This window comes from Pristiophorus japonicus, chromosome 9 (genome assembly GCF_044704955.1).
Source record: "Pristiophorus japonicus isolate sPriJap1 chromosome 9, sPriJap1.hap1, whole genome shotgun sequence".
NCBI lineage: Eukaryota > Metazoa > Chordata > Chondrichthyes > Pristiophoridae > Pristiophorus > Pristiophorus japonicus.
In genome coordinates this window covers 145,417,404-145,442,625 of record NC_091985.1, presented here as the reverse complement: position 1 = coordinate 145,442,625, position 25,222 = coordinate 145,417,404, and the positions used below count along the sequence as shown (strand labels likewise).

Below are 25,222 nucleotides of genomic sequence, written 5' to 3'. Positions count from 1 at the left end.
TCTGTCAGTGCAGCACTCCGTCAGCACTGTACTGGAGTGTCAGCCTAGATTTTCAAGTCCCTGGAGTGAGACATGAACCCACAACCGTCTGACTCAGAGCTGAGAGTATTACTAATGTGCCAGTACCATGGAACACAATACAACATTGACTCCTGCTCAGACTTCACGGTTCAGATTCCTGGGACACTGCGACCAGTTCTGGGGCAGCAATGGCCTGTAGGTGATGGATGGGCCTCACCTGAACAAGGCTGGGACCAACGTCCTTTGATAAGAGAGTAAGCATTGTTACAGGGAAGGGTTTAAACAGATCTGACGGGAGAAGGGAATAAAGATGAGGAAGCTGAAAGGGCGATTTAGGAGAAGGTGTAAATCTACTTGGTTCGAGTTGAGGAACAAGAAGAGAAGCGTTGCTCAGTGGGAATCTATTCTAGGCTGCTCAACAGCGGCAAGGGAATTGAGGAAGACACGTGGACAATTTAGAAAATAATGCAGGGAACATAGAAGGCTTCTTTCTACACTGTAATATTCTGCTTTGATACTACGTAAATTAAATGCACCTTCTTAATTATGGTTTGTCGAATTGGAATTTTTAATTTTGGTGTAATGAGGCAGACTTTCACTGAACTCCAATACAGTCTCGTACTTTTACAATCCCAACTCACTGACCGTGTAACTGTATAACCAGCACTTCAGTTACATTGAAATTACTGTGCCTTTGGCCATAAAGCAAATAATCTCTGTCTCAGTGCTGAGTGACTGAATCTCTTAATTACACTTATTTTACAACCATTAATTCGCAGAAGAGTCGATTGATGACTGCAACTCTGCCTCAATGTGTGATAGCAGCTTTGCTGCTTTTTGTTACACATTTGGTAAAATTAATTTCTCAAACAATTTTTCATTGCTTCTAGTATTCTCTCATTATCTCAAGTTTCTAAGAGAACTTCTCCCTTTGGCTTTTTTGGCAATATATAATTTATGCCCTAATTAGGATGCCTTCAGTAAGGAGTTGGGTTTGCTCTGTAACTGTTTATTTATCTCTGTCTTCTCTGCCTGTTTTATATATCATGCATCTCAATATTGGTGTTTTGTTTTGAATAGAAAAAACTGAGCCATACAGACTGGGAAGGTTCAATCCCTGGTCTGTGCTGAGCTGGCTGATCTCAGTCAGAGCAGCCATGGTGGCTGGGGTGGGGGTTGGTGGTTAATATTGTTGCCAGGATAAAAATCATTCCGGGTTCCCATTCCTGATCCCTCTCCATTGACCCCTGGTGGAAGGGTCATACGTGGACATCAAGTGAGGATAAGATAGGCTCGGGTGTGATACAACCACCATCAGATAGTGTGTGTACACCATCCAAACTTGCACATGAAGAGTGGCCATTTGAACGAAGATGCAGAGGGGGACAGGGGTGCGGGGCAGAGCCTGTGCAACTATATTCCAGCACTGTGTAACCCCCCGCACACACTGTATAACCCTGTATATAACACACTATAACCCTGTATATGTATATATATATATACAACACAGTATATAACACAGTACCTCAGCCCCCTCAGCCGGCCCAGGATAGCGGCCTGATCCCGGGACCGTGATATGACACTGTATATAACAGACTGTAACCCCCCCCCCCCTCCCCACACATAGTATATATATGAGCCCCCTGAGGGTCTGTAACCTCCCGAAGAACGCGGCCTAGCCCTGGGACCGGGATATATACACACTGTAACCCCATACACCCTGTGTGTGTATATATATATAGAAACATAAAAACATAGAAAATAGGTGCAGGAGTGGGCCATTCGGCCCTTCGAGCCTGCACCACCATTCAATAGGATCATGGCTGCTCATTCCCTCAGTATCCCTTTCCTGTTTTCTCACCATACCCCTTGATTCCTTTAGCCGTAAGGGCCATATCTAACTCCCTCTTGAATATATCCAATGAACTGGCCTCAACAACTCTCTGCGGAAAGGAATTCCACAGGTTAACTCCTCGAACTAGGTGATAGTCCCTGCGAATTGAGTATCTAGGCTTCTAAGCTAGCTTTGCATGTGGAGTTGTATGAAAATAAAATTAATTTAAACAGAGGATTGGGATGGATAGTTGTGCAATTGGTTTCAGCAAGCAATTCTTCTCAACGATGCCAAATAACAGACCATGAGACTATTATGGAAAAGAAAGGGTTTTCTGGGCTTAAAGGACTTTTCCTTTCTTTAATAATTCACATGTCACATGTGTGTGCTTGGTCTCTTTCTTCAGGTGAAATATAATAAATATCCAACAGGAAAAAGCCTCATACTGTGGTTACACAAAGCTTCAGAGGGCAAATTGAATCATAGTTCTGAAAGCAAAGTATATTCAGGCTGATTGCAGAGCTCTGAGCTGGTACCCAGGTATACAAGATCCATCTCAAAGGTTAGCTTTACATCAAAAGCACGATTATATAACAGATTCAAAGATATGAATATATTTTAAATCAGATGCCACAAAATGTTTCCTACATCAACAATGTATATATATATAACTTTTGAGCTGGCCCAGGATGGCGGTCTGGGGCCGGGTTTGGGCGCTGTATATAATGCACTGTTACCAGAGTCAGACCGCCATCCTGGGGAGACTACAGGGGCTCAGATACTGGGTTATATATGTTCTGTTATAGTGTGTGTTAGAGCTCGGGGAGGGCGGTGTCCTGTCTCTGGTTCTCCTCGGGAAATTACAGGGGCTGAGAGGCCTGAGGTACTGCGTTATATATACAGTGTGTGTGGGGGGGTTGGGGGGGGGCGTTATAGTGTGTACAATCCTGGTCCCTGGGGCCAGGCTGCCATCCTGGGCCGGTTAATGGCGCTGAGGTACTGGCGGGACTTTACATATATATATTATAGTGTGTGTGTGGAGGGTTATCCATTCCGGATCGGCACGGTCCCGACCTGCAAGACCATCAGCAGGCCGGGGCCATTGGAGGGAGCAGCGAGTGCTGCTACAGGAGGGCGACAGCTGACTGCAGTGTGGGAAGTAACAGCAGGAGCGGCGAGGTCAGGGCGAAGGAGCGGCGAGAGATTATAGAGGGATGTGATCAGGGCCCAGGAGGGGCGTGAGTTGGTGGCCAGGGGCCCAGGTGCAGCACAGGCCAGCCCACACTGCGATATGTGTGCGCACTTGGTCTGTGCAGCAGAGCAGGTCTCCAGTTGTCTTGGTTAATCCCTGCCACCGGAACAAGAGCTGGCTCTGTCAAGCCCGTGTGGTGGCTGGTGTGCATCGGCCACCACATGTTAAAAAAAATCCACTCACAGGCATCTTCCACCTTTCACTATGTAGTTCGGGACCTGGATTATTAGGTCCTACATTGAAACATCTGTGAACTCATCCCTTTTCAGCGTGGAAGCAAGTTATCCTCATTTCGAGGGACTGCTTATGATGATATCCCAGCACAAGCTCCCATGTTAAAGGGAGATAAATTGGTGGGGTGGGGGAAGAAGTCTCACGGCTGTAGTAAACATTTGATGCCAGTTTCAAAATCGGAATTCATTACTGTTCCCATTTTGTGGGCTAATAACAACTTGCATATAAATAGTGCCTTTAAGACAGTAAAACGACCCAAGGCAAGTCACGGGAACAGTATCAAATAAAATTTGACACCGGGCCACATAAGGAGATATCAGGGCAGATAACCAAACGCTTGGACAAAGAACTAGGTTTTATGGAGGGAATTCCAGAGCTTGGGGCCTTGACAGCTGAAGGCACGACCGCCAATAGTGGAGCAATGAAAATCGGAGATGCGCAAGAGGCCGGAATTGGAGGAGCGCAAAGATCTCGAAGGGTTGTGGGGCTGGAGGAGGTTAAATGTGGGAGTTGTGTACAGGCCACCGAATAGTATTAGTGAGGTTGGGGACAGCATCAAACAAGAAATAAGGGATGTGTGCAATAAAGGTACAGCAGTAATCATGGGCGACTTTAATCTACATATAGATTGGGCTAACCAAACTGGTAGCAATGGGGTGGAGGAGGATTTCCTGGAGTGTATTAGGGATGGTTTTCTAGACCAGTATGTCGAGGAACCAACCAGAGAGCTGGCCATCCTAGACTGGGTGTTGTGTAATGAGAAGGGACTAATTAGCAATCTTGTTGTGCGAGGCCCCTTGGGGAAGAGTGACTATATTATGGTAGAATTCGTTATTAAGATGGAGAGTGACACAGTTAATTCAGAAACTAGGGTCCTGAACTTAAGGAAAGGTAACTTTGACGGTATGAGGCGTGAATTGGCTAGATTAGACTGGCAAAGGATACTTAAAGGGTTGACGGTGGATAGGCAATGGCAAACCTTTAAAAATTATATGGATGAACTTGAACAATTGTACATCCCTGTCTGGAGTAAAAATAAAACGGGGAAGGTGGCTCAACTGTGGCTAACAAGGGAAATTAAGGATAGTGTTAAATCTAAGGAAGAGGCATATAAATTGGCCAGAAAAAGCAACAAACCGGAGGACTGAGAGAAATTTAGAATTCAGCAGAGGACGACAAAGGGTTTAATTAAGAGGGGGAAAATAGAGTACGAGAGGAAGCTTGCCGGAAACGTAAAAACTGACTGCAAAAGCTTCTATAGATATGTGAAGAGAAAAAGATTAGTGAAGACAAACGTAGGTCCCTTGCAGTCGGATTTGGGTGAATTTATAATGGGGAACAAAGAAATGGCAGACCAATTGAATAAGTACTTTGGTTCTGTCTTCACAAAGGAAGACACAAATAACCTTCCGGATGTACTAGGGGACCGAGGGTCGAGTGAGAAGGAGGAACTGAAGGATATCCTTATTGGCGGGAAATTGTGTTCGGGAAATTGATGGGATTGAAGGCCGATAAATTCCTAGGGCCTGATAGTCTACATCCCAAAGTACTTAAGGAAGTGGCCCCAGAAATAGTGGCTGCATTGGTGATAATTTTCCAGCAGTCTATCGACTCAGGATCAGTTCCTATGGACTGGAGGGTAGCTGATGTAACACCACTTTTTAAAAAAGGAGGGAGAGAGAAAGCGGGTAATTATAGACCGGTTAGCCTGACATCAGTAGTGGAAAATGTTGGAATCAATCATTAAGGATGAAATAGCAGCGCATTTGGAAAGCAGTGATAGGATTGGTCCAAGTCAGCATGGATTTATGAAAGGGAAATCCTGCTTGACAAATCTTCTGGAATTTTTTGAGGATATAACTAGTAGAGTGGACAAGGGAGAACCAGTGGATGTGGTGTATTTGGACTTTCAAAAGGCTTTTGACAAGGTCCCACACAAGAGATTGGTGTGCAAAATCAAAGCACATGGTATTGGGGGTAATGTACTGACGTGGATAGAGAACTGGTTGGCAGATAGGAAGCAGAGAGTCGGGACAAACTGGTCCTTTTCAGAATGGCAGGCAGTGACTAGTGGGGTGCCGCAGGGCTCAGTGCTGGGACCCCAGCTCTTTACAATATATATTAATGATTTAGGTGATGGAATTGAGTGTAATATCTCCAAGTTTGCTGATGACACTAAACTGGGTGGCGGTGTGAGCTGTGAGGAGGACGCTAAGAGGCTGCAGGATGACTTGGACAGGTTAGGTGAGTGGGCAAATGCATGGCAGATGCAGTATAATGTGGATAAATGTGAGGTTATCCACTTTGGGGGCAAAAACACGAAGGCAGAATATTATCTGAATGGCGGCAGATTCGGAAAAGGGGTGGTGCAACGAGACCTGGGGGTCTTGGTTCATCAGTCATTGAAAGTGGGCATGCAGGTACAGCAGGCGGTGAAGAAGGCAAATGGTATGTTGGCCTTCATAGCTAGGGGATTTGAATACAGGAGCAGGGAGGTCTTACTGCAGTTGTACAGGGCCTTAGTGAGGCCTCACCTGGAATATTGTGTTCAGTTTTGGTCTCCTAATCTGACGAAGGACGTTCTTGCTATTGAGGGAGTGCAGCGAAGGTTCACCAGACTGATTCCAGGGATGGCTGGACTGTCATATGAGGAGAGACTGGATCAACTGGGCCTTCATTCACTGTAGTTTAGAAGGATGAGAGGGGATCTCATAGAAACGTATAAGATTCTGGATAGGTTCGATGCAGGAAGAATGTTTCTATATTGGGCAAGTCCAGAACCAGGGGACACAATCTTAGGATAAGGGGTAGGCCATTTAGGACTGAGATGAGGAGAAACTTCTTCACTCAGAGTTGTTAACCTATGAATTCCCTGCCACAAAGAGTTGTTGATGCCAGTTCATTGGATATATTCAAGAGGGAGTTAAATATGGCCCTTACGGCTAAAGGTATCAAGGGGTATGGAGAGAAAGCAGGAAAGGGGTACTGAGGTGAATGATCAGCCATGATCTTATTGAATGGTGGTGCAGGCTCGAAGGGCCGAATGGCCTACTCCTGCACCTATTTTCTATGTTTCTATGTTTCTATGCCACTTTTAGCGCTGCTCTCTCATCTTTGGGTGGGAAAACTGAATTTTGCAATTTGAGATGGCACCTACCGCCTGGCGTTAAAATCAGCACTCAGCCGGTGTCACCGCCTCAAAAACGGCAGGACCGAATTTCGACCCCTTGGAGCTAATCTCAGTCATAGCTCAGTCAGAACCCCTCCATAGCCCAGTGACAGCAGACCTGACGATGACCTGGGGGAGCTGAATAAAATTAGAAGAATAAATGACTGTGATTGGCATTGCTTTGTGGTCAGTGTTAAGACTGTTGAACATTTTATTTTTAAACATTAAAAGTACCATGGACACTGATGAAACATATTTTAATAACAGCAGCACTGTAGAAATCGAAAAACTGCCATAATTCTAGTTTGTTGATTATCCTTTTAAAGGGACACCGTTCAGGAGGAAAATGTATCTGCCCACCTCCCAAGGGACATTACTGTGGTGCAAGTTATTCATGGTACATGAAATGTAACAAGCAGACATTCTCATTTAGTTGCGCTAGATGTCACTCTTCCAGTAGAAAGGCTCATCAGCTATCACTGCGATCACACCAGGGATACAGTGTCACACAAGCCACATTGCCACTGGACAATGCTGTGACCTTCCTCTAAGGTGCTAGACTAACCTGACCTTCCGTAGGTGAATCAGTGAGTTACTATGGAAACCTTCCAGGCCCATGAAACATGTCTCGATAATAAATTGCTGTGCAATAATGATTTCCACGCATTCTACATTACGGGCAACCTTTCTCGGGGTCGGGAGTGGGGGGGAGCGGATGCGGAGAGGGTGGACTCTGTTTTTGCAGTCTGCATCACCATTCGTTCTAAGCCCAGCTTCTTGTGGTTGTGTCGCCCTGAAATTCACAATTAGGTTCGTGATGTGCTGTTACTTCCGACTGTCTGTTCTGTAAGTTGTCTTGTTCGTAACGAGCACACATCTTTGTCTGACATCATTAAGCCAGTCACAAATACAGTATAGTAGTTACATTAAATATTGCTGCTGCCATTTTTCTCTCTCTTCTGGCACTGGAGATAAACATCAAGCAGCTGTGAATCACAACTTTTATGCCAGTACTTGGCCAGTCCATATACATTGTGTAGTCAGTTCGACACGGGTAATATCAATATTATATGCCATTATGTCTTGTATTTTTTGTTCATAATACATACAATTTATATAGACTGCTGTAACCTGCAGTGAAATAAAATCTAATTTCACTCCAGGTCAAATCAGATTGCGTATTTGTGGAATGTTGCTGTTAATTCCGTTTCATGGCGCATTTGTTGCCAGCTGCAAACCTAATTGTGGTAAAAATGGCATTACAGAAACAACCTCCCATAATCTTCACCTCCGCCTATCATACGGATAGAATAATGCATCCTGGGACTTCAATCCAATGCATTGTGGGGTTCAGATGATGTTGACGAACCTCGTGGTCACCAGAACAGCCAATGTGTGTTCCTGCTTTGTAACACGCTGCATCTTGTGTGTTGTGATATATACGCATTATTCTCTCCCAATTTTCAAAGAGAGTGATTGTTGCATTGCTGAGTGTTTACATTTTATAATATATATCTTAGTGTCATTACATTAAAAAAAAGATTTCTTGGGATGTGGGCGTTGCTGGCAAGGCCAGCATTTATTACCCATCCCTAATTGCCCTTGAGAAGGTCATGGGGGAACCCCCTTCTTGATCCGCTGCAGTCCTTGTGGTGAAGGTACTCCCACAGCACAGTTTGGAGTTCCAGGATTTAGAACCGGTGACATGTGTCCAAGTCAGGATGGTGTGTTAGAGGTGATGGTGTTCCTAAGCATCTGCTGCCCTTGTTCTTCTGGCTGGTGGAGGACGAGTTGCTGCAGTGCATCCTATAGACAGTACACACTGCAGCCACGATATGCCAGTTTAAAAATTCATTCATGGGATGTGGGTGTCGCTGGCATTTATTGCCCATCCCTAATTGCCCTCGAGAAGATGGTGGTGAGCCGTCTTCTTGAACCGTTGCAGTCCGTGTGGTGAAGGTACTTCCACAGTGCGTTACGGAGGAGGTTCCAGGATTTTGACCTAGTGAGGATTGTGTGTGACTTGGACGTGATGGTGTTCCCATGTACCTGCTGTCCTTGTCCTTCTAGGTGATAGAGGTCACAGGTTTGGGAGGTGCTGTTGAAGAAGCCTTGGCGCGTTGCTGTAGTGCATCTTATAGATGGTACACACTGCAGCCACAGTGCGCCGGTGATGGTGGGAGTGAATGTTGAAGATGGTGGATGGGGTGCCAATCAAGCGGGCTGCTTTGTCCTGGATGGTGTCGAGCTTGTTGAATATTGTTGGAGCTGCACTCATCCAGGTAAGATGGTGTTGCCAGGACCCATAGCCTTTACTGTATCCAGTGCGCTCAGCTGCTTCTTGTTATCACATGGAGTGAATCGAATTGGCTGAAGACTGGCTTCTGCAATGGTGGGGCCCTTAGAAGGAGGTCAAGATGGATTATCCACTCGGCACTTCTGAAGATGGTTGCAAATGCTTCAGCCTTGTCTTTTGCACTTGCATGCTGGGCTCCGCCTTCATTGAGGATGATAATGTTCATGGAGCCTCCTCCTCCTGTTACTTGTTTAATTGTCCACCACCATTCATGACAGGATGTGGCAGGACTAAATAGCTTTCATCTGATCTGTTGATTGTGGGATTTTTTTAGCTCTGTCTATAGCATGCTGCTTCTGCTGTTTAGCATGCATGTAGTCCTGTGTTGTCGCTTCCCCAGATTTATTTAATTCATTCATTTAATAAATTTCCCCAGCTGCCATTGGATTTGAACTCGCATCTCCGGACCATTAATCCTGGCCTCTGGATTACTCGTTCAGTAACACAACCACTATGCTACCATACCACTGTGGTGGTATGCAATTCTACTGCTACTCATGACCCACAGCGCCTCCTGGCTGCCCATGAAAAGAGCACCTTTGAAAATGTTTTCTGAAGATGTGTGTTTGTGAGCAATAATTTATGTGTACTTAAGAAGCTCATGTGCTGCTGAAACCCTCATCCACGCCTTTCTTACCCCCAGACGTGAAAATTCCAATGCTCTCAAGGCTGGCCTCCCAACTTCCACCCTCAGTAAACTCGTGCTCATCCAAAACTCTGCTGCTCGTATCCCAACTCGCACCAAGTCCTGTTCATCCATCACCCATGTGCTCGCTGACCTACACTGGCTTCCGGTCCAGCAACGCCTCAATTTTAAAATTCTCATCCTAGTTTTCAAATCCTTTCATGGCCTCGCCCCTCCTTATCTCTGCAATCTCCTGCAGCCCTACATCCATCTGAGATCTCCAATTCTGGCCTCTTGCGAACCCCTGATTTTCATCCCTGCACCATTGGCGGCCGTGTCTTCAGATCTCGAATTCCCTCCCTGAATCTCTTCAGCTTTCTACCTCTCGCGCCTCCTTTAAGTCACTTGACCAGCTTTTGGCCTACTGCTCTATTATCTCTTTAACTGGATCTGTGTCAGATTGTGCCTGATTACACTGTGAAGCGCATTGGGACATTTTACTACAATAAAGCCGCTATATAAATGCAAATTGTTACTGGAATGTTATGATTCAACTCGTGGGAGATTGGCGTAGTGTATTTTTTTATGTCTTTTAGAAAAACAAGGTAAATGTAACTTCAAAGTTTGGTTTTGAGATAGTTGTTCCTGTCCCTGTGTCAGAGGAGAAGGCAATGCACAGTACTGGGATCACTCAAAGCAAGTGGAATGCTGCAAAGTAATTGAAAGAAAATCATGCTTAAACTTCAAAATGCAGACCATACCTCGAATACAGTGTCCACTTGTGTCATTAGAAAAGCCCGTGTTATAAGACTGGTCTCGAGCAACAAGATAAGGAAATATTGGATAATTTTGGGCTTTCAATCTAGAAAGGCAACTGAAAGGGGTCTCTCAGCTGATTAACTGATAGTTACGGTGTGGAAAAGATAAACGAAGAATGCTACAAATTAAATTGTGGCAGTAGAACAAGAAAGTACAACGCCAAAAGAATAAAAGGAAATCTTAAGAAGGATGCCTGGAACTTTTTCACACCGTCATGCATGGCATGGACTTCCTATAGTAAAGGAAGCTGAACCCCGAGTATGATTTCAGAAAGAGATGAATGCTATGATTGGGGGAATTGCAAATTCTTTGTGAATGGATAAACCTGGATGGGTTCACTGCCTTCGCCCTCTTATCTATCGAATGATCTTGTCACTGGAAGGCAGTACCACCTTGTATGGATTTTTAATATTAAAGAGCTGATTGTATTGGTCTTGTGCAAAAGCAGTTCATTATCAACCATAAATATTTACATAAGTTTGAAAAGATTTACATGCAGATTTATTGCAATGCAAATTATACAGCATGTAATAGCTGAGACCATAGTATCTGAAGTAACAGAACATTCATCTGTGGTCCCAACACTGATCTCTGGGGCACCACCAGTGTCTTCCCCCCTCACCCTGGTATTACCCCTCGAAACAATACCTACTGTTTCCTACCCATCGACTAGTTTCTGATCCATACCCAAGTCTTGTCCTGAATCCCCACTTTGGACGTAATTAGTAATCTTCTGTATGGATCTTTTTATTAAATGCGTTTTAAATGTCCAAGTACACAACATCATAGGGCGCACCACAGACAACTTGGGTAGACACCTTCTCAAAGAATTCAAGGAGGTGTTCAGACATACCTTCCCAATCTACTATTGTTTCATCATCATAGGTAGTCCCTCGGGATCGAGGAAGACTTGCTTCCACTCTTAGCATGAGTTCTTAGGTGGCTGTACAGTCCAATATGAGAACCACAGTCTTTGTCACAGGTGGGACAGATAGTTGTGAGGGAAAGGGTGGGCAGGGAGCCTGGTTTGCCGCACGCTCCTTCCGCTGCCTGCGCTTGATTTCTGCATGCTCTCGGCGACGATACTCGAGGTGCTCAGCGCCCTCCCGGATGCACTTCCTCCACTTAGGGCGGTCTATGGCCAAGGACTCCCAGATGTCAGTGGGGATGTCGCACTTTATCAGGGTGTCCTTGTAACGTTTCCTCTGCCCGCCTTTGGCTTGTTTGCCGTGGACGAGTTCCGAGTAGAGCGCTTGCTTTGGGAGTCTCGTGTCTGCCATGTGAACTATGTGGCCTGCCCAGCGGAGCTGATCAAGTGTGGTCAGTGTTTCAATGCTGGGGATGTTGGCCTGGACGAAGACGCTGATGTTTGTGCGTCTGTCCTCCCAGGGGTTTTGCAGGATCTTGCGGAAACATCGCTGGTGGTGTTACCAGGTGGTTGTTGCACAGATAATCCTCAACTTTACTCCTGTTAATTGATTCTATTATTTTTCATCGAATTGAAGTAAGTTTAATAGGTCTGTAGTTGCTTGTGTCAATTTTGTCACCCTTTTAGAAAAGGACGTGTTAATTTGTAACACGTAAAGCTCTGATTGGGCATCCTTGATACATCCTGATTGCTGATTGGTTCCCTTGGAGGATAAGACACACTCAGCATTTTCTCTTTGTAAAGTGTAAGTCAAGCCATTTTGACTGCTGACTCCAAACAGAACAAAGCTCACTTGGAACAGACAGGGCTCACTCTCATGGGTTAAGACCTTCTCCTACCCCCTAAAGAAATTCCTGACCTTCTACACCCCCCCGCCCCCCCCCCCCCGGGTTGCTGACCTTCTCCCCCTGCCCAAGTTCCTCCCCCACAGATTCATAACCTCCCCCCAACAAGTGTCTGACCTTCTTCCCCGCCTCCCCCCCCCCCCCCCGCCCCACACACTGTGTGTGTGTCACGGATTGTTAACTGGTTTATTGAGTATGAAATGAATAGTGATGTCTCCCTCTCCTAGTCTCCCTCTCTCTCTTCCCCATCTTGTTCTCTCTCACCCCATCTCCCCCAGTTTCTCTCTCTCTCCCCATCTTCCTCCCCCAGTCCCCCCCTCTCTCTCTCTCTCTCTCCCCCCGATTCCCCATCTCTCTTTCTCCCTCCGATCTCCCCCTCTCTTCCCCCGTCTCTTTCTCTCCCTCCAATCTCCCCTATCTCTTTCTCTCCCTTCGATCTCTTGTCTCCCCTTCTCTTTCTCTCCATCTCCCCACCACTTCTCTCCCTCTCTCCGACCCTCCCTCTCGCTCCCTGTCTCCTCTCCCCTTTCGATCCGAGCTTCTCCAGGGCCCTGATCCACGGAGCTGCACAAAGCATAGGCCCATGCCACACTGCACTGTGGGGTACTGTGCGTGCGTGGCAGTACCTCGATGCCAGCGCACATGCGCAGGCGGGATGCGTGCGTGCAAAAGGGGGCGGGGCTGATAGCGCGCAGGCGCAGAAAGACACGAAAATGTTTGTGCAGATAATCACTTTGTTTAGAGTATGGCCATTACATTAGCCTGCTTCCAATCTACCAGCATCTCTCTCGTGTCCACTGACTCCAGTGGCCATTGACACAATGATTGTCACTGCCTTGCAAATAGGCTAGCTCTTCTCTCTCAAAACACTGGGATTAATACCATCTATCCTTGAGGATTAATTCACTTTAAATCATTTCAGCTGATTGAGCACTTCCTTCTTGTCTGTATTGAAGTCTTGAATTATGCCTCGTTACCAGAGAGAGGGCATGCTGTTCACCTCTTTAGAACACTACCTTCAGTTTTGGACACCTCAAGGAGGATATATTTGACCTGGAGTAGGTGCAGCGCAGATTCACCAGAATGACACAGGGACTTAGAGGGTTACACAGATTTGACTTATATTCCCTTGAGTTTGGAAGATTAAGGGGTGATCTGATCAAGGTGTTTAAAATGATAAAGGGATTTGAACGGACAGAAACAGAGAAACTATTTCCTCTGGTGGGGGAATCTGGAACAAGGGGGCATAACCTTAAAATGAGTGCTCGGCTGTTCAGGAGTGAAATCGGGGAGCACTTTTTCCACACACAGTGTAGTGGAAATCTGAAAAACTCTCCCCCAAAAAGCTGTGGATTCTGGGAGTCCGCTGAATCTTACAGGACTGTGATCGACCGATCTTTGTTAGGTTAAGGGTATTAAGGGATATGGATCAAAAGCAGTTGAGATACAGATCAGCCGTGATCTAATTGAATGGGTATCAGTGTCGAGGGGCCGAATGGCCGACTCCTGTTCCTATTTTTTGCACTTTTGAAACTCCTCAAGTGTTCAGGCTGCTCTGGTAAAGTTGGCAAAGCTCGATAGTAAGTGTTTTGATTTACAATTTAAAAATTTGCCTGGCAATTTTCTGCATTATTTTACAAGCACTGTTAACTTTGTGTGGAGAATGTTTGAAGACCAGGCCCTCAAATCTACCACCAAGCTCATGGTCTACAGGGCTGTAGTAATACCCACCCTCATATATGGATCTGAGGCATGGATGATGTATAGAAGGCATCTCAAGTTGCTGGAGATATATCACTAACGATGTCTCCGCAAGATCCTACAAATCCCCTGGGAGGACAGGCGCACCATCATCAGTGTCCTCGTCCAGGCTAACATGAAGCACTGACCACACTCGATCAGCTTCGCTGGGCAGGCCACATAGTACGCATGCCAGATACGAGACTCCCTAAACAAATGCTTTATGCGGAGCTCCTTCATGGTAAACGAGCCAAAGGTGGGCAGCGGAAGCGTTACAAGGATACCCTCAAAGCCTCCCTGGTAAAGTGCAACATCCCTACTGACACCTGGGAGTCCCTGGCCAAAGACCGCCCGAGGTGGAGAAAGTGCATCTGGGAGGGCGCTGAGCACCTCGAGTCTCAACGCAAAGAGCGTGAAGAGGTCAAGCGCAGACAGCGGAAGGAGTGCGCGGCAAATCAGCCCCACCCACCCCTTCCCTCAACGAATGTCTGTCCCACCTGTGACAGGGTCTGTGGCTGTCGTATTGGACTGTTCAGCCACCAAAGAACTCACTTTGGGAGTGGAAGCAAGTCTTCCTCGATTGCGAGGGACTGCCTATGATGATGATGATTGATTGCTGCCTATTGTAGTGAATGCTAGTTTCATTTGTTTCATATGCAAGGTAGGGATAAAGGCGATTTGCAATGTCAAGCCAACAATTTCAGTGTGTACAGCTGAACTCTGGGTGTCCTGTTTGTCCCAGCAGAAGTTATTTGTGTTGCCGTGGTGACGGATTCAGCAGAGGATTTATTTTTGTGAAAGCAGGTCGAAGATGTTCCAAAGGTCCTCTTTCATCTGCAGCCGGGAATACTCTTCTATTGGAATAACAAAATCAGAAGAGCACTTTGATTTATATAGAGTCACAGAATTATAGAGTCACAGAATTATACAGCACAGAAGGAGGCCATTTGGCCTGTGCCTGTGCCAACTCTTTGAAAGAGCTGCCCAATTAGTCCCATTCCCACACCCTTTACCCTCAGCCCTGCAAACTTTTCCCCTTCAAATATTTATCCAATACCCTTGTGAAAGTTACTATTGAATCTGTTTCCAACACCTTTTCAGGCAGTGCATTTCTGGTCAATCTCAACTTGCCGCGTAAAATAAAGTTCTCCTCGTGTAATCTCTGGGTCTTTTGCCAGTTACCTTAGGCTCAAAATTGGCTAGAAGTTGCTGTTTTTTTTGGAGCAACTTGATTTTTCTGGAGTATCTTAAAAATCCCCATTTTGCACATTCAATTTGCGCCAGTGTAAGTGAGTTAGTTACGATTTTTTTAGTTTAATTTAGTTTTTCTCAAAAGGGGGCATTACCAGCCACCAACGCCAGTTTTGGCCATTTAGGTCACTTTGGCCAGCTAATAGTTACTCCAAATCTACTTAGGCCAGCGTATGTGGCCACTTCAGAAAACCCTTGCGGAGAATTAAGAAATCAGCGCAGTTAGGTACATCGAAGGCCAGCAGAACGTAATGACTTGACTAAAGAATGTGAATAGGATCAAACAGCTATACAGAACATTATATGGCAAACTTCGCAAAGTTAATTTACTATACAACAGAAGCATTCATGGAAGCTTAAACTAAAAAATAAAAGATAGTTCAATTAAATTGCCCTAATCTCACAACTAATTTAAATAACTATTTGTTTGCAATGATTATACTGGGCCAAAATTGAGCTCATATTATTTAATTAAAGTCTACTTCAATAAATAAGATATTCTCTCGGTGTTCCTCCGTCACTTATGTTCGTCATTCACAATAGCACCAGGTGAATAGGCTTGACAAATGGTCACCACTATTCACAAGAGACAAAACATATTTACATAATTTTTTTCAAAATATCCAAAAGTCCAGGAAAATAACGCTATTAAGAAAGTTCAAAAATAGCTACAGTGTTTTCAAACCTGAGGTCGATCGCACTGGGAGGCCACTCGGTCAGGGATAGAGGCGGGCATCAGGTCCCACACACAGCGGCTGCAGCACACACACAGAGAGGCTGGCGGCGAGGAGCTACTGCACATGCGCGGACACTCCACTGCGCATGTGCAGAAGTCCCGGCATTGTTTTCAGTGCAGAATGCTGGCTCCGCCCCCGACCCGACTGGCCACAGTGTACGAAGACCGAGGAGAGGCCGGACAGCGGCCAAAGTGGGGAGCGATTTTTTTCGGTGCACTTATCAACGGAGAAAAGCGGGGCATCTCCGGTAAGTGCGCCGAAAAAAGGGGTGGGTCAAATTTGAGCCCCTTAAATCTGTGTCCTCTGGTTACCGGCCCTTCTGCCACTGCAAAGAGATTCTCCTTATTTATTCTATCAAAACCTCACATGATTTTCAACACCTCTATTAAATCTCCCCTTAACCTTTACTGCTCGAAGGAGAACAACCCCATTTTCTCTAGTCTCTCCAAGTATAATTTTATTTTATATATATATATATGCATATTTAGAGAAGATGAATAATCTGACAAGTGCACACATGTGGAATTAATGGCTGAAAGACCAAGTGAGAAAAGTAATGTTTTCTGTCAAATCAGTTATGTAAATCATATCCGTAGGGTAGATTAACAGTCCATGCAGTGCCCACAGATCATACAATGACCCCATAAACACGGTGTCAACAAGTGACTCAGAGTTAGATTGCTTTTGCTGAATTTTGTGAACCATTTCTTCTGCCACAACAGATCAAATGCAATTACTTGAGCACTAATAAAGCCCCAGGCTTTGTAGATTGACGACAGTAGTAATTCCTGGACACACTCCTCACGCCTTGTGATTTCCTCTGGTGTTTTCAGTGGCAAGGCTGTGATTTTTTTTTGTTGCATAGTTGCTGAAATGCATGTGTATACCCAGTGCTAAAACTGACTATCTGCTCGCTTCTGTAAGTTTAAAAAAAAATGGCTGCATAATTTTACACTTCCGCCAGGAATAATAAAATGCAGCACAGAAGGGAAGCCATTCGGCCCATCGTCCCAGTGCCTAACCCTAACCCCTGCCATCCAATTACTCCCCTGCTCTTCCCTGACGCAATCCAAATTCTTTCCCTTCAAATGTTTATTCAATTCTCTTTTGAAAGTTGCTCTTGAATCTGCTTCTACCGCTTTTTCAGGCAGTACATTCCGGATCACAACGTGCTATATAAAAAAAATGTTTCCTCATGTCGCCTCTGGTTCTTTTGCCAGTCACCTTAAACCTGTGTCCTCCTGGTTGTCACGCCTTCTGCCACTAGAAACATTTTCTCCTTATTTACTCTATCTAAACCCTTCATGATTTTGAACACCTCTATCAAATCTCTTCTTAACCTTCTCTGCTCTCAGGAGAACAACCCCAGCTTCTCCAGTCTCCCCACGTAACTGAAGTACTTCATCCCTGTACCATTCCAGTCAAACTCCTCTGTACCCTCTCTAAGGCCTTGACAGCCTCCCTAAAGTGTGGTATGTAGCATTGAACACAATAGTCCAGCTGAGGCCACACCAGTGTTTTATAAAGTTTTTGCATAACTTACTTGCTTTTTTTTAACTCTATTCCTCTATTATTAAAGCCAAGGATCCCATACACAGTTTTCAACAGCCTTCTCAACTTGTTCTGTCACTTTTAAAGATATTTCTACATGCACTTCCAGGGTACTGCACTCCTTTTAAAATTCCATGGTTTCATCATCATCATCATCATCATCATCATAGGCAGTCCCTCGAAATCAAGAAAGACTTGCTTCCACTCTAAAAGTGAGTTCTCAGGTGACTGTACAGTCCAATTCAGGAATTACAGTCTCTCTCACAGGTGGGACGGACAGTGGTTGGAGGAAAGGGTGGGGAGTCTGGTTTGCTGCACACTCCTTCCGCTGCCTGCGCTTGTTTTCCGCATGCTCTCGGCGACGAGACTCGAGGTGCTCAGCTCCCTCCCGGATGTTCTTCCTCCACTTTGGGCGGTCTTGGGCCAGGGATTCCCAGGTGTCGGTGGGGATGTTGCACTTTATCAAGGAAGCTTTGAGGGTGTCCCTGAAACATTTCCTCTGCCCGCCTGGGGCTCGCTTGCCATGTAGGAGTTCCAAATAGAGCGCTTGCTTTGGGAGTCTTGTGTCGGGCATGCGGACAATGTGGCCCGCCCAGCAGAGCTGGTCGAGTGTGGTCAGTGCTTCGATGCTGGGATGTTGGCCTTGTCGAGAACACTGAGGTGGTTTCATCATCATATATTTAGCAGTGGATTGGCCAAGTAATGCTAATAGATTAATTAGTGAAGGTTGCAATTTGCCCAGAAGGCATAAAACGGCACCATGAACGCCGAAAGCACAACTGGAGCAGTTCATGGGCATCCCCTGAACCTAGAAGTGGAAATCTTTCCACCATACTGATTGTGACCATGTAGATTATTGGAGATCCACAGATGGAAACCTGCACACATTAGATCTACAACAAGACACTCCCTAACTGACTGATGCTGCTTCCGCTTTGATTCCTTCTGGGACATTTCCCCCCACATCTTGGGTGGGATAACTATAACTACAGGCTGTGACCAGTCCCAACTCTGGAGAACAGATGTCTCAGTCATTGACCTGCTGTGTTTGGCGAGGGCAGAAAAAAGCCCAGAGACTTTGAGCCGGATTTTGCTGTCCAAATAACGGTGAGACTCATGGCGCTTGCTGTTATTTATGCCCAAATAGTACAGCAACTTCAGGCGAGGCGCAGATGCGCGGTTAAATGCAGATATCCAAAAGTTGCTGAGTGAGTTTCGCCACTCTACTGTCTGCCTTACCATTGGCATGCATCGAATGTCATGAGGTTGCTGGATTTCCACAGTAGATACGAACTAAACCCGTTTAATGATGTGTTAAGTGTTAATGACTGCCAAGTAATCTCTCTGGCACCGAAAATTAAGTGTTATAAGTGTGGAGTCTCATTCCTTCAGGTTGTGAATTGTTTTAGGAGATTTAAAAAAAAGTCAAACTTTACTTTTTTTTCACTTTTCCTTTCTGTCCCTTTCTTCTTTCTCTCTCTCTCTCTCTCTCTCTCTCATTCCAATCTTTCTTTCCCTCTCGTTATTTCTCTTTCTGTACCTGATTGGACATTGCAATCACCTCGTTAATTGACTCTCTTTCTCCGTCCTTGCACTATTTATTTCTCAATCCTTAATCTGATTGGTTAAGGACATACCCTGTTCACTCAGGTCCCAGAGGCCCTGTTTACCTCGCCAGGCCGTTATCACCTCGCACTTTCAGCAACTTTGTGGGCAAAATGTTTCGAGCTCAGGGGTGCAGGGGCAAGCCTAACTAACGAGAGACGCCATTAGATGCCCTGCTGCACCGAAATATGTGCCCGGGGCAAAGGTAGAAGCTAAAGTTATTCTCAAAAAAAGATGATTTACATTTTTTTTTAAAATTGAATCAATGATCCGATTTAGAGAAGTATTTCATCCAATATCAGAAAACTAAATTTAACTTTATGATTAATTGATATGGAATAGATTGCTATCTAGTGCAATAAATAATGAAGCTGTTGAACCACTGAGAAGGGAATTGGGATAATTCCCGACTGAGAAATGAGTAAAGGGATTTAAAAACCAATCATTCTTGGGATATGGGCATCTTGAACCGCTGCAGTCCGTGTGGTGAAGGTGCTCCCACAGTGCTGTTGGGGAGGGAGTTCCAGGATTTTGACCCAGCGACGATGAAGGGACGGCGATATATTTCCAAGTCAGGGTGGTGTGTAACTTGGAGCGGAACTTGGAGGTGATAGTGCTCCCAAGCACCCGCTGCCCTTGACCTTGTAGGTGATAGAGGTCGCTGGTTTGGGAGGTGCTGCCGAAGATTGTGATGAGGTGGGAGAGAATGAACAATAATCCAGTCAGGACTGAAACAAGAGATGGATGACACAGTGAGCTGGTTGGCTTGAATGGTGACTTCACATTCCTACTTTCTCTTAGAATGGGCTGAATAGAATTCACCATGGCAACCACAGGCCTGACCTTTCACATTTGAGCTCCAGGAGAATCCCCAGCTCCTGACACATTGAAGAGTGACCATTAGAAAAGACTTCCTGGTACCTGCATTTACTGCATATATTGAAGAGCTGACAATCTGTCATTTTGCGCTAATTGAATATAACTTCTCTCTTATGTGCTTTCAGTTTACAAAACTGGAAAAACAGCAGCAAAGAAAGGAAAAGACAAGAACTAAAGTACCATCAGAATACAGCAAGGAGAAAAGTGCCTCACGCAGCAAAGATGACCCCAGTGCTAGCAGTGGTGCAGATGGGGATGTTTCATCAGAAAGAGAGCCCTAAATCTTCAATGTCGAACACTGGTATGTATCTGCTCTTTCATTGTGTAACTCCTAGTTTAAATCCATGCTGTATTTAACACTGCGCTCATTCTGCAAACTTTATGCCCAACATACTACTGAACGTAGACTTTGAACTGCAATGGGAGCGGCGAGTCTCGGTTATCCAGCTCGCTTGTCAGGATGTTATGGCTGGATCTCTACTGCTCCACATACAACAAACTGGCGGGTCCCTTTAATAATGGCTGCTGAGAAGGGTAATTGAAATGAGCAGCATTTCATCAAAGCCCCAGCGACCACTCCGCAAAGCTGTCCTGAAAGTGACCTGTTGTAGTTTGCAGACGGATTTGTGGGTGAGAAAAATCAGGCAGCTGCTTTCTGAATTGGGACCCAAAAATACCCACATTGTAAGCAGGGGTACTTAAGTACCAAGCCACCCGGCTTGGTATATCAAAACCGGAGAAGGTAAGGCAAGCAAGAATAGGCCTGTGTGAACTCTATCGCAGGCCCGACTTAGCATTCATGACGAAGGATAAACCAGGTGCACAGACACGAAGGGGGCTGTCTTTATCTTCTGGCAACAGATGAGCCAACTCTTAAAGCAGGCCCTGCGCATCAAATGGTTCAGGTCCTGGGACAGAGCAAACACCAATTGAAATCATCGGTAGAACGTTTAGAGGGGATTTGAGGGGAAATTTCTTCATGCAGAGGGTTGAGAGAGTCTGGAACTCACTGCCTGAAAGAGTGGTAGAGGCAGAAACCCTCACCATATTTAAAAAGTACTTGGATGTGCACTTGAAGTGCCGTAACCTGCAGGGATACGGACCTAGAGCCGGAAAGTGGGATTCGGCTGGATAGCCTCTTGTTGGCTGGCACGGACACGATGGTCCGAAATGGCCTCCTTCCGGTGCTGTAAACTTCTATGATTCTATGATTCTACACTCTCCTCCCAATCCCTTGGACCAGCCGCTCTTTCAACTCTGCTGTTGGTTTGTGGTGGGGGGGGGGGGAGTTTCCTGGGTTCACACCCGGCCAGCTGGATGTCACTGCCATGTGTGGAGGTGCCGCCGCCTTCCATCAGGCGGTTAAAGCAGCTCTGCCATCTTGAATGCCCACCTCGCACTGCCTGTTAATGAAATGCCAGCAGTGCAGAAGCACACGGCCTAGTTCATCCTACCCTGGGAACAATGTGTGGCAGGCTCGTGGCACCAGCAGCGCCCAATTGAGAAAGAGATCGGGAAGAGGAGAATTTTCTTTTAAGTACCATGGGTAAAAAAAAAATAACTTGTATTTTTCCCTGATCGGTCCAGGTTTTCAGGCAGTCATTTCCCAGTCATTTAGCTCAGTGAAAAGGTGCAAAGTGAGAAACTTACTTTTATTTTTCTCTCACCAATTTGCTACCCTCATCTCTTCAACTGAAAGTGTTGATTGCTTGCTGGGTCCACGGTCACTGTTGTCCAAGTGGCTATTATTCATATCAGTGTTGACAGGTTTTTTCACTGCGGGTGATGTAATGACTCAAGAGTCTGGTTACTGTAAACTCACTCAGGTGCAACCTGATCCATCTTTATTCCAGCCCAAGAGTGCCAGCGTGACAAAGACACCCAGCTTATATACAGGTGACCAAGCACACATGCCACATGCGTACAGCCCGATGACCTCCGACCACGGCGCCCTCTGGTGTCTGGTGACCCCCAAGCATTAATCATCATCATAGGCAGTCCCTCGAAGCGAGGATGACTTGCTTCCACGCCAGAAAGGGATGAGTTCACAGGTGTTTCAATGAAGGACCTAATATTCCAGATCCCGAACTACATCTTGGAGGGTGGAAGATGCCTGTGCGTGGATTTTTTTAACGTGTGGTGGCCGTTGCACACCAGCATTAACACATAGCAAGTGGCATTATAATAGAGCTACATCCTGTTCTCAGCTGACACCCAGGCACTTCCAGCCAGAGTCAGTGATCGTAACCGGGACCCCAACCTAACTTTCCCCTCCGTAACCGGGCAGCACTGAGGCTGGCTCTGGTGACTCTATCACCAACCCCGACTCAGATCAGCGAACTTAGTCCAAACCACAAACTAGAGCTAAACCTGGGTTAATGGTGGGGCTAAATATTATAAAAATAAACTATGGAGAAAGTTGTCAATGTTAACTAAATAAGGATGAGGGGTTAATGAATTGAAAGGGCCCTTTCTCATCAGCATAAAGACCAAGGCTACATCACCACACCTTAGGAAGGATCTATTGGCCTTGGAGGAAGGACATAGAAACATAGAAAATAGGTGCAGGAGTAGGCCATTCGGCCCTTCGAGCCTGCACCGCCATTCAATGAGTTCATGGCTGATCATTCACCTCAGTACCCCTTTCCTGCTTTCTCGCCATACCCCTTGATCCCCCTAGTAGTAAGGACTACATCTAATTCCTTTTTGAATATATTTAGTGAATTGGCCCCAACAACTTTCTGTGGTAGAGAATTCCACAGGTTCACCACTCTCTGGGTGAAGAAGTTTCTCCTCATCTCGGTCCTAAATGGCTTACCCCTTATCCTTAGACTGTGAACCCTGGTTCTGGACTTCCCCAACATTGGGAACATTCTTCCTGCATCTAACCTGTCTAAACCCATCAGAATTTTAAACATTTCTCTGAGATCCCCTCTCATGCTTCTGAACTCCAGTGAACACAAGCCCAGTTGATCCAGTCTTTCTTGATATGTCAGTCCCGCCATCCCGGAAATCAGTCTGGTGAACCTTCGCTGCACTCTCTCAATAGCAAGAATGTCCTTCCTCATGTTAGGAGACCAGAACTGTACACAGTACTCCAGGTGTGGCCTCACCAAGGCCCTGTATAACTGTAGTAACACCTTCCTGCTCCTGTACTCAAATCCCCTCGCTATGAAGGCCAACATGCCATTTGCTTTCTTAACCGCCTGCTGTACCTGCATGCTAACCTTCAATGACTGATGTACCATGACACCCAGGTCTCGTTGCACCTCCCCTTTTCCTAATCTGTCACCATTCAGATAATAGTCTGTCTCTCTGTTTTTACCACCGAAGTGGATAACCTCACATTTATCCACATTATACTTCATCTGCCATGCATTTGCCCACTCACCTAACCTATCCAAGTCACTCTGCAACCTCATAGCATCCTCCTCGCAGCTCACACTGCCACCCAACTTTAGTGTCATCCGCAAATTTGGAGATACTACATTTAATCCCCTCGTCTAAATCATTAATGTACAGTGTAAACAGCTGGGGCCCCAGCACAGAACCTTGCGGTACCCCACTAGTCACTGCCTGCCATTCTGAAAAGTACCCATTTACTCCTACTTTTTGCTTCCTGTCTGCCAACCAGTTCTCAATCCACGTCAGCACACTACCCCCAATCCCATGTGCTTTAACTTTGCACATTAATCTCTTGTGTGGGACCTTGTCGAAAGCCTTCTGAAAGTCCAAATACACCACGTCAACTGGTTCTCCCTTGTCCACTCTACTGGAAACATCCTCAAAAAATTCCAGAAGATTTGTCAAGCATGATTTCCCTTTCACAAATCCATGCTGACTTGGACCTATCATGTCACCTCTTTCCAAATGCGCTGCTATGACATCCTTAATAATTGATTCCATCATTTTACCCACTAGATTTACCAGAATGATACCCGGACTTTAAGGGTTAAGTTACGAGGAGAGATTACACAAATTAGGGTTGTATTCCCTGGAATTTAGAAGGTTAAGGGGTGACTGGATCAAAGTTTTCAAGTTATTAAAGGGAACTGATAGGGTGGATAGAAGCTATTTCTGCTGGTTGGGGAGTCTAGGTCTAGGGGACATAGCCTTAAAGTTAGGAAACGCCTACACACCAAGGATGGTAGAAGTTTGGAAATCTCTTCCTCAAATGGCAGTTGATGCGATATCAATTGTTAATTTAAAATCGTGCATTGATAAATTTCTATTAACCAAGGGTATTACTGGATATGGGACAAAGGCGGGTATATTGAATTTGGTCACAGATCAGCCATGATCTCATTGAATGACGGAACAAACTCAAAGGCCTGAACGGCCTACTCCTGTTCCTATGTTCCTATCAACAGAACTGAAGCTTCACGAGGGGAAAATTAATGAAATAAAGATTGTGGCTGTTCTGGGGGAAAGTGAATATCGGAGCCGTTCGGAAGCTGATTGGTGGGGATGGGAAGAGGCGGTACCGATAACCAACTCTCCCCTCAGGGTGCCACCTGGGGGATGGGCAGCGACTGAAGGGTGCACAGTGCAGGAATACCAGTGAGGCCGACAAGCAAGTGAGCGAGAGAACCGCAGTGGCTAGCAGAATGGCCCAGAAACCGGGAGTGGCCATTTACATATATGGATTGTACAGCACAGAAACAGGACACTCGGCCCAACTGGTCTATACCGGCATTTATGCTCTGCCCACCCAACTTCATCTCTCCCCATGAACATATCCTTCTCTTCCTTTCTCCCTCATGTGATTATCCAGCTTCCCCTTAAATGCATCTATGCTAATCGCCTCAACCACTCCCTGTGGTAGCAAGTTCCACACTCTGGGAAAATAAGTTTTTCCTGAATTCCTTATTGAATTTATTCGTGACTATCTTATATTTATGGCCCCTAGTTCTGGTCTCCCCCACAAGTGGAAACAACATCTCTACATCTACCCTATCAAACCCTTTCATAATCTTAAAGACCATCTCCTTTCTCGAGAAAAGAACTCCAGCTTGTTCAAACTTCCTTGATCGTTATAACCTCTTAGTTCTGGTATTATCCCAATAAATCTTCTTTGCAATAGTTTTTTAGCAAACTTTGGGGGGGGAACAGAGACAGAGCAGCAATGGCAATACTGCCACGAAACAGAAAGCCGGTCGGTGTTCAGAACAGGCCCAGGAGCAGAGCCCACACTACACAGCAAAACAAACAGGAGCGGGGCCAGCACGCACATACACACACACACACACACACACACACACACACACACATACTCTCTCTGTCTCTGTCACTCCGTCTCTCTGTCTCTGTGTCTCTCTGTCTCTGTGTCTCTCTATCTTTCTGTCTCTCTATCTCTCTGTCTCTCTATCTCTGTGT

The 25,222-nt window shown here is 45.7% G+C and overlaps 1 protein-coding gene across 2 annotated transcripts in view; it reads left to right on the top strand.

Moving 5' to 3' along the window:
• Positions 1-25,222, top strand: part of dtd1 (D-aminoacyl-tRNA deacylase 1) — a 239,302-nt gene that overhangs the window by 184,683 nt on the left and 29,397 nt on the right. For both annotated transcript variants that reach the window (XM_070888808.1, XM_070888807.1), the window contains one exon: positions 19,972-20,147. In XM_070888808.1, the coding sequence (XP_070744909.1) occupies positions 19,972-20,127 (156 nt within the window). In that variant the 3' untranslated portion in view covers positions 20,128-20,147. The remainder of the gene's footprint in view (positions 1-19,971; positions 20,148-25,222) is intronic.